Here is an 18,703-nt window from a genome sequence, read left to right as displayed (position 1 = left end):
CCGGCCTCCATGAATGGGCAAGGGTTGATGTCCTGTGTCAATGCAGCCTTTGTCAGCTCTGGCGTGGTGCTCTGGGCATTGCTGACCCATTCCTCTTGGTTGCTATGGACTCTGCATAGGGAGGCTTTCTGCTGGAGCTCAATACTGCCTGTTTAGTAGCATCTATCCCTGGCAGGGTTGATGCAGGGTTCACCCGCCTACCCCCTACGTCTGTCTGTCTGCCGACCCCTCTTCCTCCTCCTAACCGCTTCCTCTCCTCCCCTTTGTCTCCCTTCAGCGCCGGCATTGCTGTTGGTTTCTATGGGAACGGCGAGACCTGTGACGGAGTAAACAGGCTGACGTACTCCCTGCGCCACGCCAACCGCACGGTGGCAGGAGTGCAGAAACTGGTAATACTCAGAACTCCCAATGAAACAATGACACCTCAGCAAAATCTCTACTGTCACAGCCATAACATGGGCTGGGCCCACCATTCACAGTTATCATACTGTTGATCACTATAAGGAGCAACGATTCCCCTGCTAGCCCCAAATAGATATAATATAATAAACACTATTGATTTTGTCTATCCAAGGAGTGGGTTGTTTGTGACCTTGGGTGTCCCTCCCTGTGCCTACTACCTAGGTATCAGACAGCACGGGCTCCCTGAAGCAGACGGTGGATGGCAGTTTGGGGCAGCTGGAGGGCCAGTACGCCAAGCACACAGACTATCTGTCTATCATCCAGAAGGTGCAGGGCCAGCTGGATGAGCTGGTGAGGCAGATGGTGGAGATCCCCTTCTGGGGCAACAGAGACATCTCCCTGGAGGAGCTGGCTGTCAACATCGAGCTCTACGACTGGTACAGGTGAGAGATGGACAGACTGGTAGACTCAATACATGACATCTCAGGACATACCATTTCTATTGTTCACCAAAACCATCACCAGAACGGAGGCTTGTTTGTTTTAGTGCATCGTTTGTCTATTGTAGGTGAATGTAGTTGGAGTTTGTTTTCCTGTCATGGTGTATGATACATTGCTTGTATTTCAAGTTGGGTATTAGGGAGTTTTTATTATTAGCTACTTTTGCTGCTGCCTCATATACATACAGGAGCTCACAGCAACATGGGTTTAATGGAGTGTGAACAGAACTACACAGCTTCCACTCAGAGAGGAATCCTGCACTAGAGGATTAGCAGTTTACGTGATCAGTACGTCATCCCTCATAGATTTATGTTTATGTTGGTGTCGTGCTGCATAATTCTATTGCTAGGCCTTTTGGAGAGGGAATCATCTCAGTTGATACTCAGAAAAGGCTAATATGAACCACAACAGACCTCAGTAGTCTGGGAAAACCCTTCAAGTGAACCATTTAGTGGGAGGAGACACTGGTTAAAACCCAAAACACACAGCACAGTCCTCTCTCCCTCCTGTAACTGGTGTTAACGACCCTGCAGTGTAAGATAGTTCATATATCCTCAGTACATTTGACAGTTGGATAGTTGGTCTCCTGGTGAGACCGTCCAGCCAGCCAGTCAGTGATGTTCAGTTGGATCTGTATGAATGTGAAAGTAGTTAACAGAGATGACTGCAGTCAACAGTAGAAAGGCCTTTACAGTTAAATCAGTCCGATTCTGCAGCCGACCCTCCCTGCTACTTCCTCTTGACATCTCAAACACTTCCTCACTCAGCATCTCGCAGGGGACGTGGACTTCAAAATCGCATCTCCTTTTTGTTTTATGTATGTTTCAAGCAATCCCCATGTTTGTGTCCTTTTGATTTCTTTAGCAGTACTAATGTGATGTGTACAGTGTTCATAGATAACTTCTCCTTCTTCTTGCTGTACTGTGCTGCGTTTGTCAGCAGGTGTTGGGGTTTCTTCAGTCAGTCGGTCTATAGTTCTGTTGTGTTTGTGGTTGGGTGTTGGTTTCGTGACTGTTATTGTTGTTTTCCACCTCAGGTGGCTGGGATACTTAGGACTGCTGCTTTTCAACATCCTCATCTGCCTGCTGGTGCTGTTTGGCCTCATTCGCAACTCCAAGGGAACACTTATTGGGTGAGTCCTACCATGTGAGGGAGTGAACCAAAAAGAACTGTGGGGAGGGGGTCCATATTCTGCTAGGCCATATATTTATAGCAATTGTCATGCTAATTATGAATTATTTAAACAAAATGAAAGCCTCCAACCTGTCAAGTTTTATCTCAATTATCACTTTGTTCGCCCGTTGCAAATTACTTTTGACTGTACGCTGAACAACCTTGTCATTGCGATGATGTGAGACGAATTCACGCTTCATAAAGTGTCAGCCAGTCGCAGTCCATTTGGCACGTGCATTAAAACTAATCTCTCAGAAGATTCCTCTGTCTCAACTCTTGACATCTCTGCAGGAAAGTATGTTAGATCCTTTTTAAAAGGCATCAAGGACACAGGCTCAGCACGGCCTGTCCTCCTCTTCAGTCCCTCCCCTTCTATTTCATTTAATGATCTGTGTCTGTGGATACAGCGGGGTCAGTTTGGGTGGCTCATTATCATGTGAGTCAGTTCCACAGTGTCGGGCTTTATGGTTCCCCCAGGTCCCCCTCTCCTATCCCTCCTATGTCCTTTTATCTCACGCATCCTCAGTGAATCAGACCCAGGTCATCCTCAAGCCCTGCCCAGAGACCAATGAAGGGGTACTTCCTTTAACATAATTAACCCTAACTCTCCTTGTGAGATGAGGGAAACATTATCCCAAGTCCCTGTGGGTGTTTAGGGTTGAAATCAAGGTTTCCTTTTTCATAGCTCAACATTAAACCCTCCAGCATTTTATTTAGATCAGTCATAATAGCCATCGTTTGGTGTTAAGGCTAAGCAACTCCCAGTCCAAGGCAATGTTCCCTCAATTGTTTTGCGGCGTTGAGAACATTTTTGTCTGCTGGGAGCAAACTTGAACGTTCTGAAAATTCTGTGCAACTTCCAGTGTGTGTTTACTGTGTGATCTGAGGCTGTACCCAGTTTTTTTGTTAGTTTTAACAGTGGCCAAGTGGGCTGCTGTGGCCAAGTGGGCTGCTGTGGCCAAGTGGGCTGCTGTGGCCAAGTGGGCTGCTGTGGCCAAGTGGGCTGCTGTGGCCAAGTGGGCTGCTGTGGCCATTTGATCATAATGTAGTCCTACCAGAGTGGCCTACCGTAAAAAACAATGGAGAAAATGCATCCCGTAACATTTTAACATGGAAATAACAATTGAAATAACTGTTCTATGATACAGGCCTACATTTCATGACACTTTTGAAAACAAGCAGGGCTTGACATTAACCTGTTTAGCCACTTGTCCTTCAGACAAGGTGACTGGAACTGTTGTTGTATTGTGTTGAGGCCACTTTACAAAATAAAATGCATTATTATTCCCATAACGGTATTATTATTTCAGAGGATCAGACAAAAATGTATTCTGCCCTCTGCATATTGCCTACTTAGCTTATTCAAGTCTGTCTTAAAATACAACATTGCCCCTTGAAGCCATAAAAAAAAGATCTTTACCTGACTCGCTTTTCAAAGATTGCTAGAAATGTACACATTTTGTGAAGGCTGGGAATTGCCAAGGACATCACAATGTAATATTGCCAATATGATATGTATTGCGGTTCTCACGATTCTATATGTATTAGTGATTCGTTACTGTGATTTTATTGCGATTTGGCGTTCCGAACATATTGCTCACAAGGGAGAGCCATGCGAAAATGAGTTTTGAACAGACATGGAAATAAAACTAATGGGCTCCCTATTTATAAAGAAGATTGAGAAACAGCTATGAAGGACAAGTACTGGAGACATTGTCAAAACGATACAAAATATCAAAAAAATTATATCCAGATATATAACTATCGTTTTTTTTTTCATCAATAGTTTTGTGCTCTTGTAAGAAGAAATCACTCCCCCATTGCTTACCAAAAATGTGCTACAGTATAATTGGGCTAAAAGCGCACTAACTAGCAAAGAGAGAAAATTATAATAAACTTTGTCGACCAAGAGCCATCTGTTCTTTCGACCAATCTATTGGTCAGAATTTTTAAGTGTATTTTTCATATATAGACACATCGTATGTGTTTTAATCAAATCAACGATATGCACTGAGCTTGTCTGATGCTTTAAGCACACTGTTTGATGAAATAATTAAGACACACAAATGACTAGAGGGAGTCCGACCGCAATTGATTTGATTGTGCCAGACCGGCTCAGGCTTGCTGCTCTTGTGTTTTTAAAGAAATGACAGCGAATGACTGTGTGACTAGCGCTCGTTGTCTCTCTTCTTCCTGCTGCAGCGACCACCACATAACATCAACAGAGTTCATCGATCTGTCCGTGTTGTTGAAGATGCAACATAATTATAACCATTTCTGACTGAAAAGTTCTGTTATCTAAATCCCTCATTTGTTTAGGAAAAACATTCCCTTGAACCTTGCTCTTAACGTGACACATGTATGCATCGCATGCACATGACCAATAAGGCCTGACCTATAGCATATCATAATTACATCAATCAATTAGTTGTAACAAACTCTGAACACCCTAACATGTGGCAGCAAAAGGGATGCAGAGGACGTGACAAATAAACTTGAAACCGGAATGTTTACTGGTTGCTCAGGAGGTAAAGGGGAAGTCAGATGTGTGGAATAAATTTCACTAGTTGTGGAAAATACTGGAGATCAATAAAAAGAAGTTAAGGAGCAAGCACTGAGTGCTTTATTTTATTTAACTAAAATGCTTGATTTGCATTTCAAATCATTAATGACTCGTGTGATGACATGAACAGCTGAATGATTGATTGATACAGTGCTGTAGCCTATATAACTATTGACATCTAGTCCTCAGTGAGTTACTGTATTAAGACTAAACAGGATGCACTCTTAGACCTACAGCTTGATGGTGGTTATACAAGACTGCTATACTAAGCCTACTAATGACAATGACATTACTTATTATTATAATGATGATCATAATAGTAATAATAACAAAGAGATCAAGAAAAAGGAGGGTTGTTATTATTATATTTTCATTTTTATTATTATTATTATAAATATAATTTTTCGGACAATTTGGAACCGTGTAAACACTAAATAAATTATAAATAATACCAGAGAGGCTGTTCTAACAAAAAGAATGTGTAAAGACTTTATTACAGCATAGGGTAGATTTAAAAACAGCCCAATTTGTGAAATTGTTTATCCGACTTGTTGTGGTGGCATGAGGCTTGGTGCTCACGGAATCAGTAGGCTATTAAACAAACACTCAAACAGGCAACACAAGCAGGATCTGTCTTATTTCTGTAGATGTATATCGATGATTTATAAAGCCAATCCCATTTAACATTTATGACTATTGATTACAGACCTAATTAAGATGGCGTTTCCTCTCTCCTCACTTTTCTTAGACAATTAAGGCAGGGGCTGTTTTCTCGTCTCCAAACTCTGCTGCTGCCTCCCACATATGCTGCTTTACTTTGCTATTATGCACATAGCAACATGGTTTAGGAAAAGCACCAATTCAACAGCGTACTGATATTTCAGAACCACGGACAGCGACCTCTATCCAACGCAGGAGTATGCTCATTTGTTATAAAGTAATATTATGTTTATTAGTGTTGCACCATTGTTCTTATGTAATATAACCATATACAATTTCAGTAGCACGTCTTAGTGATGGACTGTGCCATCCCCACGGCCTCAACAATGGATTAGTCCACTCAGACAGATGCCAATCAGACAGATGTCTTGTAAACAATGATGATAAATAAAAAAACAAAAGAAATCTCGGTCGACCAAACAATCAACCAGTCTACTAAATGGGGTAAGCCCTAAAATGTGCATGCGGATACATGCGGTTATCCACTTTGATTGCAAAACAAGTGCATCTACTCGCGGTCGCTCGTGCCTGTCCCGTGTGGCTCAGTTGGTAGAGCATGGTGTTTGCAACGCCAGGGTTGTGGGTTCGATTCCCACGGGGGCCAGTACGGGGGGGGGGTTATGCATTCACTACTGTAAGTCGCTCTGGATAAGAGCGTCTGCTAAATGACTAAAATGTAATGTAAATGTAATGCAATAGAATCCTCTTCCGATGCGCTCTGCCTATAACAAAATCTCAGACGTTTTTTTCCCCGGCATGTTGCATTGAAAGGGACCAATATTATGTTGATTCGATCACAATTCCCACAGTAGAGGGAAACGTTGATAGTGTAAACTAACGGGGTGAATCTGTAGTAAAGGTGAGTGAAGTTCAGTCTCGTGCGTCTCTGTGCGGGCTGAAATTTCTGCTGGGCGGCAGTCCTGTTCTAACCTCTGTCCCCCCCCCCCCCCCCACCCCCCCCCCCCCCCCCCCCCCCCCCCCCCCCCCCCCCCCCCCCCCCCCCCCCCCCCCCCCCTCTCTCTCTCTCTCTCCTCTCTCTCTCTCTCTCTCTCCTCTCTCTCTCTCTCCTCTCTCTCTCTCCTCTCTCTCTCTCTCTCTCTCTCTCTCTCTCTCTCTCTCTCTCTCTCTCTCTCCTCTCTCTCTCTCTCTCTCTCTCTCTCTCTCTCTCTCTCTCTCTCTCTCTCTCTCTCTCTCTTTCTCTCTCTCTCTCTTCTCTTCTCTCTCTCTCTCTTTCTCTCTCTCTCTCTTTCTCTTTCTCTCTCTCTCTCTCTCTTTTTCTCTCTCTCTTTTTCTCTTTTTCTCTCTCTCTTTTTCTCTTTTTCTCTCTCTCTTTTTCTCTCTCTCTTTTTCTCTTTTTCTCTCTCTCTTTTTCTCTTTTTCTCTCTCTCTTTTTCTCTTTTTCTCTCTCTCTTTTTCTCTCTCTCTTTTTCTCTTTTTCTCTCTCTCTTTTTCTCTCTCTCTTTTTCTCTCTCTTTTTCTCTTTTTCTCTCTCTCTTTTTCTCTCTCTTTTTCTCTTTTTCTCTCTCTCTCTTTCTCTTTTTCTCTCTCTCTTTTTCTCTTTTTCTCTCTCTCTTTTTCTCTTTTTCTCTCTCTCTTTTTCTCTTTTTCTCTCTCTCTTTTTCTCTCTCTCTTTTTCTCTTTTTCTCTCTCTCTTTTCTTTTTCTCTTTTTCTTTTCTCTTTTTCTTTTTCTCTCTCTCTTTTTCTCTTTTTCTCTCTCTCTTTTTCTCTTTTTCTCTCTCTCTTTTTCTCTTTTTCTCTCTCTCTTTTTCTCTCTCTCTTTTTCTCTCTCTCTTTTTCTCTTTTTCTCTCTCTCTTTTTCTCTTTTTCTCTCTCTCTCTCTTTTTCTCTCTCTCTTTTTCTCTTTTTCTCTTTCTCTCTCTCTTTTTCTCTCTCTCTTTTTCTCTCTCTTTTTCTCTTTCTCTCTCTCTTTTTCTCTTTCTCTCTCTCTTTTTCTCTTTCTCTCTCTCTTTTTCTCTTTCTCTCTCTCTTTTTCTCTCTTTTTCTCTTTCTCTCTCTCTTTCTTCAGAGTGTGTCTTCTGGGCATCCTGGCTCTGGTCATCAGCTGGGCCTCTCTGGGTCTGGAGTTGGCTGTGTCTGCCGTGAGTGTCTCCATGGGAACATGGCTCTATATCTCTATTTTGAAGCTTGGAACCCAGAGCTCAGTCCCAGTAGTAGTGTGGGAGTTAGAACCTGTACAACCTTTTACCTGAGTCACTGCAGTGGGCCAGCTGACACTGAACAAAATAGAATGTTTGGCATAAGGTACTTTTATCAGTATGATTCATGAAGTTAGGTTTGTTAACACTTGCCAAGTTTATCTAGGGACAATTGCGAGGCAGACTAGCTACTACAATTTATAGCTGGTACAGTGTGCCGTTCATTGTGCGCAGCATGCCTTTATCAAATATTTAGGACCCAGTGGGATCTGTCTTTATGCAAATCCCCCTCCCACACCATTTCAAATGGATAATTCCCTCCCCTGCATATGAATCAGAGATGACCTCGTCTTCCTTCCATGATACGATGGTGCATGCGATCTTTATTATCTCCTGATGGAAGCTTCTAGTGAGACTGATTATCCTACAGACTAAACATTGTCATTATTCTAACTACTGTGTTGTTGGGAAATGTCCTGTTATGCTTTCTGACTGTTTGGTTTTTCCCCACTGTGTGAATGTGATTTACTCCCTCTCTGCAGACCTCCAGTGACTTCTGCGTTGCTCCTGACATGTTCGTCACCCAAATGACCGAACAGTATGGAGTGCTCAATAAAGGTATAGATTCATTAAGAGGATCGTCAATGTCTTAGATTTGTCATGTTTATTGTGAGATCAATCATAAAGTGAAATTCAGACACGGCTGTCTGTGAGATTCACGTCTAACTCTACTTCTAAGTTGTTTTGTGCAAGATTGCTGAGAGGCAAGTTTTTGTTAGATTTCTCACAGTCACGTAAGCTTTCATATCCTGTTTGTTTTGGAGGAGAACCGTCTGCAGACTACGAATTGCGTTCTCTCTTCAACTTGACAGAACACTACAACAGTTGTAGAAAATCTTTGTAGGGGAAATGCATAACACCAATGAAAAGTGTGGCTTTAACACTGTCTGTTTGTTTGATACAATGAGTGTTTCTTTTGTCGTCGGGTACTCATCTGGAGGATGTTTTTGATAGCTCTGACAAATGATTGTATTCATTCTCTTCAGTAGCATGCACGCTGGGATATGATGCAGAAATGACAGAGCAACGACACAAATGCCTAAAGCGCTTTAATATGTGCCAGACAAGCCCAATCACTTTGATGCTCAATCAATTCCCCATCCCACCCTGGGGAGAGAGAAATAAACCTTTTTCTTTTCTCTGGCCAGCGGTGAAATGTATTGCTTTCAGATTTATGGACCTGGGCTGGGGTGCATGAGCTACCTCCTCAAACCTGTAATAGGACTCAATAAATTACCCACAGAGCATCTGTGGTCGGGCAGACAAGCCAGGGGTGACGGGCTGCGCTGCATTTTCAGTGTCTAATGCGGCCTGTGGCGTAATTGGCCAATCTGGTCCCATGATGAGGAGAGAGATGGAGCCAGGGGTGTGTGAAGTAGTGTGTGTGTGACTGAGATAAGACCAGTGGAGGAGGGGGGGGTGAGGAGAGACACGTTATGGTGAAGAAGGCAGGCAGAGTGGGTGGGTGTGTGTGTGTGTTTGTTCCTACTGCAGTCGACGGTATCTGTGGAAAAGTACTGCATCATTTGACACAGTCACCAGTAGGGCTGGGAATTGCCAGGGACGATATAATCACAATACTTAGGTGCCTTCCGATTCTCACAATTCTCACAAGGGAGCCATGAGAAAACAAGTTTTGATCAGTCATGGAAATAAAAGTGCTGAAAACAAATTGGCTCCATATTTCACAAAATAAGCTATGAAGTAAAAGTACTATTATTGCAATATTGTCAAAACTATACGATATATCGTCAGAAATACCACGATATGTAACTGTATCGATTAACAATGTTTTTCCCCCATCACGAGTGCCCGGTTAGTGTCATCCTCTTTCTAAATCACCGCTCCAGCTTTCCCTCTCCGTTGTCAAGTCATTGCTGCAGAGAATAGAGCTCTCTACTCTGTCATTGTTAAGCCCTCTCTGCCTACTCTCAATAGGAACACTAGAGGAGGAGCTCCAGTAAGGAAAGCCTACATTAACTGTAGATCCTGGCTAGTGGAACTGTTGTTAAGACCTACAGTTGAAGTCGGAGGTTTACATACACTTAGGAGTCATTAAAACTTGTTTTTCAACCACTCCACACATTTCTTGTTAACAAACTATAGTTTTGGCAAGTCGGTTAGGACATCTACTTTGTGCATGACACAATTCATTTTTCCAACAATTGTTTACAAGCAGATTATTTCACTTATTATTCAATGTATCACAATTCCAGTGCTTCAGAAGTTTACATACACTAAGTTGACTGTGCCTTTAAACAGCTTGGAAAATTCCAGAAAACGATATCATGGCTTTAGAAGCTTCTGATAGGCTAATTGACATAATTTGAGTCAATTCAAACTCAGTCTCTCTTTGCTTGACATCATGGGAAAATCCAAAGAAATCAGCCAAGACCTCCTTAGGAGCAATTTCCAAACGCCTGAAGGTACCACGTTCATCTGTACAAACAATAGTACGCAAGTATAAACACCATGGGACCACGCAGCCGTCATACCGTTCAGGAAGGAGACGCGTTCTGTCTCCTAGACATGAACATACTTTGTAGCGAAAAGTGCAAATCAATCCCAGAACAACTGCAAAGGACCTTGTGAAGATGCTGGAGGAAACAGGTAAACGTATCTATATCCACAGGAAAACGAGTCCTATATCGACATAACCTGAAAGGCCGCTCAGCAAGGAAGAAGCCACTGCTCCAAAACCGCCATGAAAAAAGCCAGACTACGGTTTGCAACTGCACATGGGGACAAAGATTGTACTTTTTGGAGAAATGTCCTCTGGTCTGATGAAACAAAAATAGAACTGTTTGGCCATAATGACCATCGTTATGTTTGGAGGAAAAAGGAGGCGGCTTGCTAGCTGAAGAACACCATCCCAACCGTGAAGCACAGGGGGTGGCAGCATCATGTTGTGGGGGTGCTTTGCTGCATGAGGGACTGGTGCACTTCACAAAATAGATGGCACCATGAGGGAGGAAAATTATGTGGCTATATTGAAGCAACATCTCAAGACATCAGTCAGGAAGTTAAAGCTTTGTTGCAAATGGGTCTTCCAAATGGACAATGACCCCAAGCATACTTCCAAAGTTGTTGCAAAATGGCTTAAGGACAACAAAGCCAAGGTATTGGAGTGGCCATCACAAAGCCCTGACCTCAATCGCATAGAAAATTTGTGGGCAGAACTGAAAAAGCGTGTGTGAGCAAGGAGGCCTACAAACCTGGCTCAGTTACACCAGCTCTGTCAGGAGGAATGGGACAAAATTCACCCAACTTATTGTGGGAAGCTTGTGGAAGGCTACCCGAAACGTTTGACCCAAGTTAAACAATTTAAAGGCAATGCTACCAAATACTAATTGAGTGTATGTAAACTTCTGACCCACTGGGACTGTGATGAAAAAAATAAAAGCTGAAATAAATCATTCTCACTACTATTATTCTGACATTTCACATTCTTAAAATAAAGTGGTGATCCTAACTGACCTAAGACAGGGAACTATTACAAGGATTAAATGTCAGGAATTGTGAAACTGAGTTTAAATGTATTTGGCTAAGGTGTATGTAAACTTCCGACTTCAACTGTATGTGCATCATCTCATCTCTGTTCAGTACAGTATCTTCACCCACTGCCTTGAGGCTGGACTCGGGCATTCAGGGTTGTTACTGTGTTCTGTTTTCCCTGCGTGTTAACATGCCTGTGTGTTTAAAAGCAGCAATGGAAATTATTTCAAAAGAATGTAAGGTGGTTTAGACTTAGAAGCGAGCTGAACATTTATGTGGCATTGCAAGACTTGATTTTAAATTGGTACGCTATTGGTGATATGACTCTGAGAGTCTCTCTCTCTTCAACATGGTGTCCAGTACATGTTTGTGACCCCTAAGAATGACCTTGCCTTCCACCCTAAGGTTATTGTTCTCAATCTGCAAACGGCAGCCTTTGAAAAGGTCGCCCTTTTCATTACCTTTATTGCGTTCTGTCCTTATTTCATACCTGTCACTTGACGCCAGGAGAAGGAAGTGGCCGCCCCGGACAAGCAGTTGGTTTTATTACTGCACACGATTTCCTGTTTATTTTGCCCTGGTAAACTCACTCTGCAGCATTGAGGTCTCTCTGGGAATCATTTCAACAGCTCTGTTTCCATTCTTCATCTTATTGTTCCTCGCTGGCTGTAATATGTCTATCTTTACTGCCCTGTCCTAGCCCCAACAGAAAGACTGTTCTATTCTCCCGCTTTCTGCTTAATGTTTCGGCCATTGTTTCTCTTTTACATCACCGCCATTGTGGTAGTATAATCCTGAACCAAATTATTGCTGCTCCCACAAAGATAAGTTATGAGTCTGTCGTCTCTGACTGGCTGCTTTAAACGCTATGACAAGCCGTAAATGAGAGGTCTTCTATTCAGCCTGTTGTATATGGCCATCCAAGGATATAATTGAATGAGCAGTTCATTTCCCTTGTCAGTGCCATAATTACACTGTTTATGAGACTCACAGGGAGGGAGCTCAGTTTAGAGTAGCTACGGCAGAATGAACTGGCCCATCCATAACCAGAGCAGACTTGCTCTTCTCTCTACCACTCTGTGTGCGTGCGTGCGTGGGTGCAGTGCGGTATATCCGGAACCCATTTGACTGTGTGGTAATCGGTGAACGTCACAGACCAGTGTGACATCAGAAATAGGATGCCATGTGTTATGTTGGTGGTGCTGGTGATATTCTCTATGAGTAATACTGGGGACCAGAGGTAGAGCCACTCTGATTCACGAACTCCCAAATATCCTTATTTATAAAATTGCATGAGTGTGTGAGTGAGAATACATGTCTCCTTCTCACACCGTCCCAGATTGAGTTCCCTAAAGCAGGATACTGTTAATCCTACTGGCACAGTGTACCTGACCGTGCTGCTAGCTTACCCATTAGCATTGTTTACGGAGCTCTGAACTGTCCCAATCGACCCAGGTTCTGCCCCAAATGGCACCCTATTCCCTATATAACGCACTACTATTGACCAGGGTGTAGGGTAGGGTGCCAATTAGAGATGCAACCCCAGTCTCCTCTCCTCACGAGCCCCCAGTCTCCTCTCCTCACGAGCCCCCAGTCTCCTCACGAGCCCCCAGTCTCCTCACGAGCCCCCAGCTAATCGGTAGCCATTGATTACTCTGCAGGCCCTCCCAAAGATCATTATTCACCCTCTTCAGAAAAGCAGCCCCAAAGATAACCTCATCTCTGTCTGTCTTCCTCTGGGGAAGCTGACCTGAGATGGTACCACATCGCTGTAGGTTATGGGGTTCCCAGCTGACATTCAGTAGGCTGGGCACTGCTTCAGGCAGTGGCATATAAAGGCTATGGGATGTCAAGGTCAGGGAATTGAAATAGTATCTAGTAAGTCACCATGGTGGTGAATGAGAGCTCCAACATACTGCAGCTTCTAAAGGACCTGCTTTCACAGGAGAAATGGTTGGAGAAAATATGATGTCCTCTGTGAGAATGTGGTAATGCAATTCACCTTCTAGTAGTGTCACTGTACTACCAAAACTAACTAGACTGAGGTTGTCTGCGGTACTGCTCACATCATCTGATCCAGGCCTGTTGTGTGTGTTTTTCCACAGACATTTTGCAGTACTACATGACATGCAGTGTGGGCCAAACCAACCCATTCCAACAGGTAGGCTACTTCAAACAGACTTTTACTGGCCATTATATTTTAGCAAAGCGCTTTGATATAGGCCTCACAGGCAGCAGGGATGTTGGTTTTCTAACATGTTTAGTATTCATATCTTTTTCAGTGTACAGTATATGCGTGAATCAGGCTAACATGTAACTTTGATGCGGGTTATAATTTATCTCATCTACTGAGATGACTCTCATCTAGCTAATGCGTCTCGCTACCTTGCACACTGTATAATGTACGCACATATCTTCTCACTCGTCTATGACCTCCGAATGACCTCTGCGTGTGAATGAGATGATCCCATTGGACGAAAGGAAGGGCGACGATGATCACGTGCAGCCTTTATAGATTCATCTGTGGACTGCCGTCTCAGATGAACATTTCACACCAACTCCTCGGCCTAAAAAGCAGCAGCTTTAACCCAGCGGGTGAAGTTGGTGGAATTGACGTCATTAGAACATGTTCTGCCTGCTGGCAAAAAAATAGCATCTTAATAAGAGGAGTAAGACTAGTCAACAACAGCTACTTCAGAGGGAAAATATCGTCTTTTCACTTAGACTTTGTAGCTTTTAATTGACTAATTAAAGTGTCGCAAAACATTGATGTACAGTAGATGTTTACTGACAAACATATCTCCCAGAAAAGCTTTTTGTTCAAAGAAGACTGTTTTTGGGTCACAAAAAGCATATTATGACGTACACTCTGTACCAGTCCACCTAGAGAGGAGTGGTCGTGCTGGGAGAGACAGAACAGAGTGCACACACTCCCTGTGCCTTTCATCTTTTAGGCCAAATGTCAGCTTTTCCCGGAGGTGTAAATGTAGAACTGCGACACGGCCACTAAGGCCACTGCCAGTGTCAAATATGAATGTGATTTGAAGACCCTACCATAAGACCCTATCCGTGACTTGCTTTTAATGGATGGTAGTATTTTCTTCCCCTCTTCTCAGTGCAGCACAAGCCCAGGCTAGCTATCACAGCTACATCTGCTAAGAAAAAGGGTTGATATATAATTTATCTCACAGGTACAAGGTGTCAATGTGCCGACATTGGGTTGAGTGTAAAGGGACATATTTGACCGTCAGAAAGGACTAGAGTTTGCTAGCAGGTTTTTTTTAATATACTGTGAAAGGGTCAGGAGGTTTCTCACGAAGACATTGAACAAGTAGCGCTGTACTCAATGCCATGTCTGATGCAGGCGGTTGTGTTTCCCTCTTGTGTTGTAGAAGTTGTCCGGGAGCCACAAAGCCTTAGTGGAGATGCAGGACGACGTGTCTGAGCTGCTCCGCTCGGCCACCAGAGAGTACCCCCAAACTAAGGTGTGCGTCCTGACTCCTGAGATCCATCACTTTACTTCCTGCTGTGAACGCCACCTGCCGGTGTACTGATACTACTGTGTACCTGCTGGCTCAGTCACGCTACACAAACACACCCTGCCTTCCCCTGGTCTGGATACACCGGCTGTACTATTGTAGCAATTCTAAGGGTTGAACAGTCCACTGAATGGAACCAAAGGACCAAGAGGCAGAGAGCGAGGAGACGAGTGCACCAGGCCACAGAAGTCTGCTGGCACGTCACCTTTGCGTTATGCTCCTGCTACTTTCACTGGCCTCTGTACAGCCCTGTGTTGCATTGTCCAGCGCTGATCTTTCCACTGTGTGCACAGAGCATACTTCAGTGGCACAGTGAAGAGACAAAATGCTGAGTTCATGGGAACATTTCACATTCTGTTGGGCTTCCAGAGATATAGAACTCCATCAACACTCATCATCCCTCATGTCCCATATAGTCATTTAAAATAGACCTCTGGACAGACGCTGTTCTCTGCCGGCCGTTACAGCCCATAGGAGAATCAGGACGTGGTTTGTTATTACACCTCGTGCAGACAGACGGCGTTATAGCCTAAGTTTGAGGTTCGGAGGAAGTACCTTCATTTCAATGGAATGTGGTGCGCACCATTAAAACCCTGGAGTCTGTCTGCACGAGGCGTCAGGGTTGCTGACTCTGTTCTGGTTTGGGAGTTTTCTCAAAGTTTCGCCGACTCTCTACTTTTGTTGACGTCATACCAACCTTCTTTACTAGTTTAAGTAGGACACCACAATTAAGGACTGCCAGTATCTCTCATACACACACACACACACACACACACACACACACACACACACACACACACACACGCGCGCTCACTGAGACAGTGGTCTGGCCTAATTTGCTGTGTTAAATGTAGACCTGGCCCTGTTTTTTAAAGTGTTTGTGTGTGTCTTGCAGGGGAATCTAGAACAGATCCAGGGGGTGCTGAACACCACAGAGATCGGCCTGCATCAGCTCACTGCCCTGGTGGACTGCCGAAGCCTTCACATGGTGAGCTGCCTTCCTGCCTGGGACACCAGGGGGACCATGGCTAACATCCGTACTCCACAGGGGATGTCGTATGTTCTCTGTGTTGCGTGGTCACGGTCTACATGTGTACGTATCCCTCTCTGGGATGTGGTTGTTAGCATGTACGGTACATTCGGTACATGTCCAGTCCGATGATGTTTGCAGATGTGTGCGCAAGCTGTGTCTAAACGGTCCAGTGAGTCGTTGCGCGACCCGCAGTGTGTGATGGAGAGGACCATGTTCACAGTTCACACTCCTGTGTCTGTGCTCCGCTTAGCTGAGCTCAACTCTGCTCCACTGCTCTTGGTTCAACCCTGTATTCAGACCTGCTCCTCTCTGCCTGCAGTGCATCCGCCGCCCTGGGCTGGGCTGCATATCTCTCTGATCTGTAGTAGCAGCCCTACCTGACTGCTCTTCACGTCCTCCCCTGTTAACCCCTATGTGGCCGGTGCCCACTGTCACACTGTCAGAATCCTGCCTGGGTCTCACTGTTCCTACTGTCACTCCCACTCTCATCCCCACCACTCACAGCCCTCACAGCGGAGGGCAGGAGAACCTGAGCCAATCAAGCAGTAGCCCAGGAGCTCACATTCAGCCTAAACCAGGGCCACTTTCAGTAGCAGATAGAAATGTCATGACGTGAATAGAGCTGACGTGGTTTGTTCTTCTACAGAGAGGGATTTTTGTTCTGCATCGTATATTTCTTTCTGAACATTGTGCTGAGCGTTACCCAGGAGGATGGTGTAACACGCCTGCCACTACATCACATGTAAACATGCTGTACCTAGAGGGAACAACCAAGACGTCTCTCAGTGCAAATGCAGGAAGCAGAAGCGGCCGTCATGAAATGTTTTCTTTAAAAGCTGGACAATATTATTCCCAACTTCCTCTGCTTTTGTCATGTTGAATAGCGCTCCCGGGGATTGCACATGTTGTCGAGCTACTTCCTCTCGATAATGACTAATTTGTTTGGCTCTGAAGCAAGGCACTGGAAAAGCACCGTCTTGGCCTGCCTTCACTCCTCCACGCGATGTATCATTAAATAGTCATGTCTAACCTCCCTCCCCCAGCTGGTGTGGCATGTGTGTCAGATAAGGGCGCTGTGTACAGTAACCCTGTGTAGCAGACAGGCAAAATGTCGCTTCTGTTTGGTAGGTTAGTTGTGTTTCTATGACGATGGGAATCTCTAGCCTGTGCACTAGTTGTCATAGATACATGTATATGACATGACAACGAACCAGGCAGTAGTGATGGGAGGAAAGATCCATGCAGTTACATATCGGGGTATTATTTTGAAGAGATATCGCATAGTTTTGACAATATCGCAATATTATCTGTGAGCTATTTGGCTGTACCTGCACCAAAACGCCAGTATTTGTCCTTCATAGCTTTTAAATAAGAAGCCCGTTTGTTTTCAGCACTTGTATTTCCGTGACTGATCAAATCTCATTTTCTCATGGCTCTGTCTTGTCCCTCTGCAGCAGCAGTATTTTTGAATGATCGACTCGCAATAAAGTCACAGTATCGAATGGCAGTACATATTACAATTGTGAGAATCGCAATACATATTGTATTGGCACCTAAGTATCGCCCTACTAGACAGTGGAGTACACTATGTGCATACAATACCACTAACATGGTAACAGATCTGTATCTAGACATTGCAAAACTTCACATTTGCTCATGCGCAATTGCATCAATGTCCTGTCATACAGGCCTACTGTGGAGGGAGGGAGGGAGGGAGGGAGGGAGGGAGGGAGGGAGGGATGACATCTACTGGTGATCTAACTTCATGCACCATCACATAATTGAAGAGACGGATGCACTGTACCACCCTGTGCATACTGTGCTCATAAATGATGTTATAAATGACTTCTGTTGTTGTGTTGTGTTCCAGGACCATGTCCAGGGTATGACAGGGTTATGTTATTAACTGTGTTGCTGTGTTGTGTTCCAGGACTATGTCCAGGGTATGGCAGGGTTGTGTTATTAACTGTGTTGCTGTGTTGTGTTCCAGGACCATGTCCAGGGTATAACAGGGTTATGTTATTAACTGTGTTGCTGTGTTGTGTTCCAGGACCATGTCCAGGGTATGACAGGGTTGTGTTATTAACTGTGTTGCTGTGTTGTGTTCCAGGACTATGTCCAGGGTATGACAGGGTTATGTTATTAACTGTGTTGCTGTGTTGTGTTCCAGGACCATGTCCAGGGTATGACAGGGTTGTGTTATTAACTGTGTTTGCTGTGTTGTGTTCCAGGACCATGTCCAGGGTATGACAGGGTTGTGTTATTAACTGTGTTTGCTGTGTTGTGTTCCAGGACCATGTCCAGGGTATGACAGGGTTGTGTTATTAACTGTGTTTGCTGTGTTGTGTTCCAGGACCATGTCCAGGGTATGACAGGGTTGTATTATTAACTGTGTTTGCTGTGTTGTGTTCCAGGACTATGTCCAGGGTATAACAGGGTTGTGTTATGATGGACTGGAGGGCCTGATCTACCTGGTGCTCTTCTCCTTCGTCACGGCTCTCATGTTCAGCTCCATCGTCTGCAGTCTACCTCACACCTGGAACAACAAGAGGTCAGAACCCATCCACCGTACACACCACTATCCTCCAGTACCACATACAGTCCGTCCAATTGGACCTCAATGCTATTTCTGTTTCTATGTTAGTGCTCCATGTCTATGAGGAAAATGGTTCAGAAAAGAAACAATGTTTTAGGTATTTCAGGGTTTGAGAAACCATTTAGAATTGCTTCCAATAGAACTCATACATTAGTTAATAGAGCTTCTGCCTGAACCACGGACTGTAGCCTTGGAGTCCCATTTTTACATTACACTGAAATGACTCATGATAATGATTTGTCTGTAGACAGAGACAATACTATTATAGAATTTAATAGTTTTTTTTCTGATGAGTTTCTAAACCCCTGACTAAATGTGTTAGCTGCTTTAAGTCTTCCGTTGCTAGTGTGTAGAACACACGTGTTCCATGGGACCTGGCCAGGAGGGCCCAGCTGCTTCCCCAAATATATCACTTCCTGTTATCCCCCTCTCCCTAATCGTGCAAAGCTTTGCCTAAATCTATT

The 18,703-nt window shown here is 44.2% G+C and overlaps 1 protein-coding gene across 1 annotated transcript in view; it reads left to right on the top strand.

The window, feature by feature from the left end:
* The window catches only part of LOC115171152 (protein tweety homolog 3), a 69,578-nt gene that overhangs the window by 37,131 nt on the left and 13,744 nt on the right, over positions 1 to 18,703 (top strand). Inside the window, exons 3-11 of the mRNA XM_029727693.1 lie at positions 278 to 389; positions 625 to 845; positions 1,940 to 2,035; positions 7,387 to 7,459; positions 8,059 to 8,134; positions 13,177 to 13,232; positions 14,464 to 14,556; positions 15,506 to 15,598; positions 18,058 to 18,194. Coding sequence (XP_029583553.1) covers positions 278 to 389; positions 625 to 845; positions 1,940 to 2,035; positions 7,387 to 7,459; positions 8,059 to 8,134; positions 13,177 to 13,232; positions 14,464 to 14,556; positions 15,506 to 15,598; positions 18,058 to 18,194 — 957 coding nt within the window. The remainder of the gene's footprint in view (positions 1 to 277; positions 390 to 624; positions 846 to 1,939; positions 2,036 to 7,386; positions 7,460 to 8,058; positions 8,135 to 13,176; positions 13,233 to 14,463; positions 14,557 to 15,505; positions 15,599 to 18,057; positions 18,195 to 18,703) is intronic.

Source organism: Salmo trutta, chromosome 32 (assembly GCF_901001165.1).
Source record: "Salmo trutta chromosome 32, fSalTru1.1, whole genome shotgun sequence".
NCBI lineage: Eukaryota > Metazoa > Chordata > Actinopteri > Salmoniformes > Salmonidae > Salmo > Salmo trutta.
Note: the sequence above shows the minus strand (reverse complement) of the source record. Positions and strands in the feature narration are given on the sequence as shown.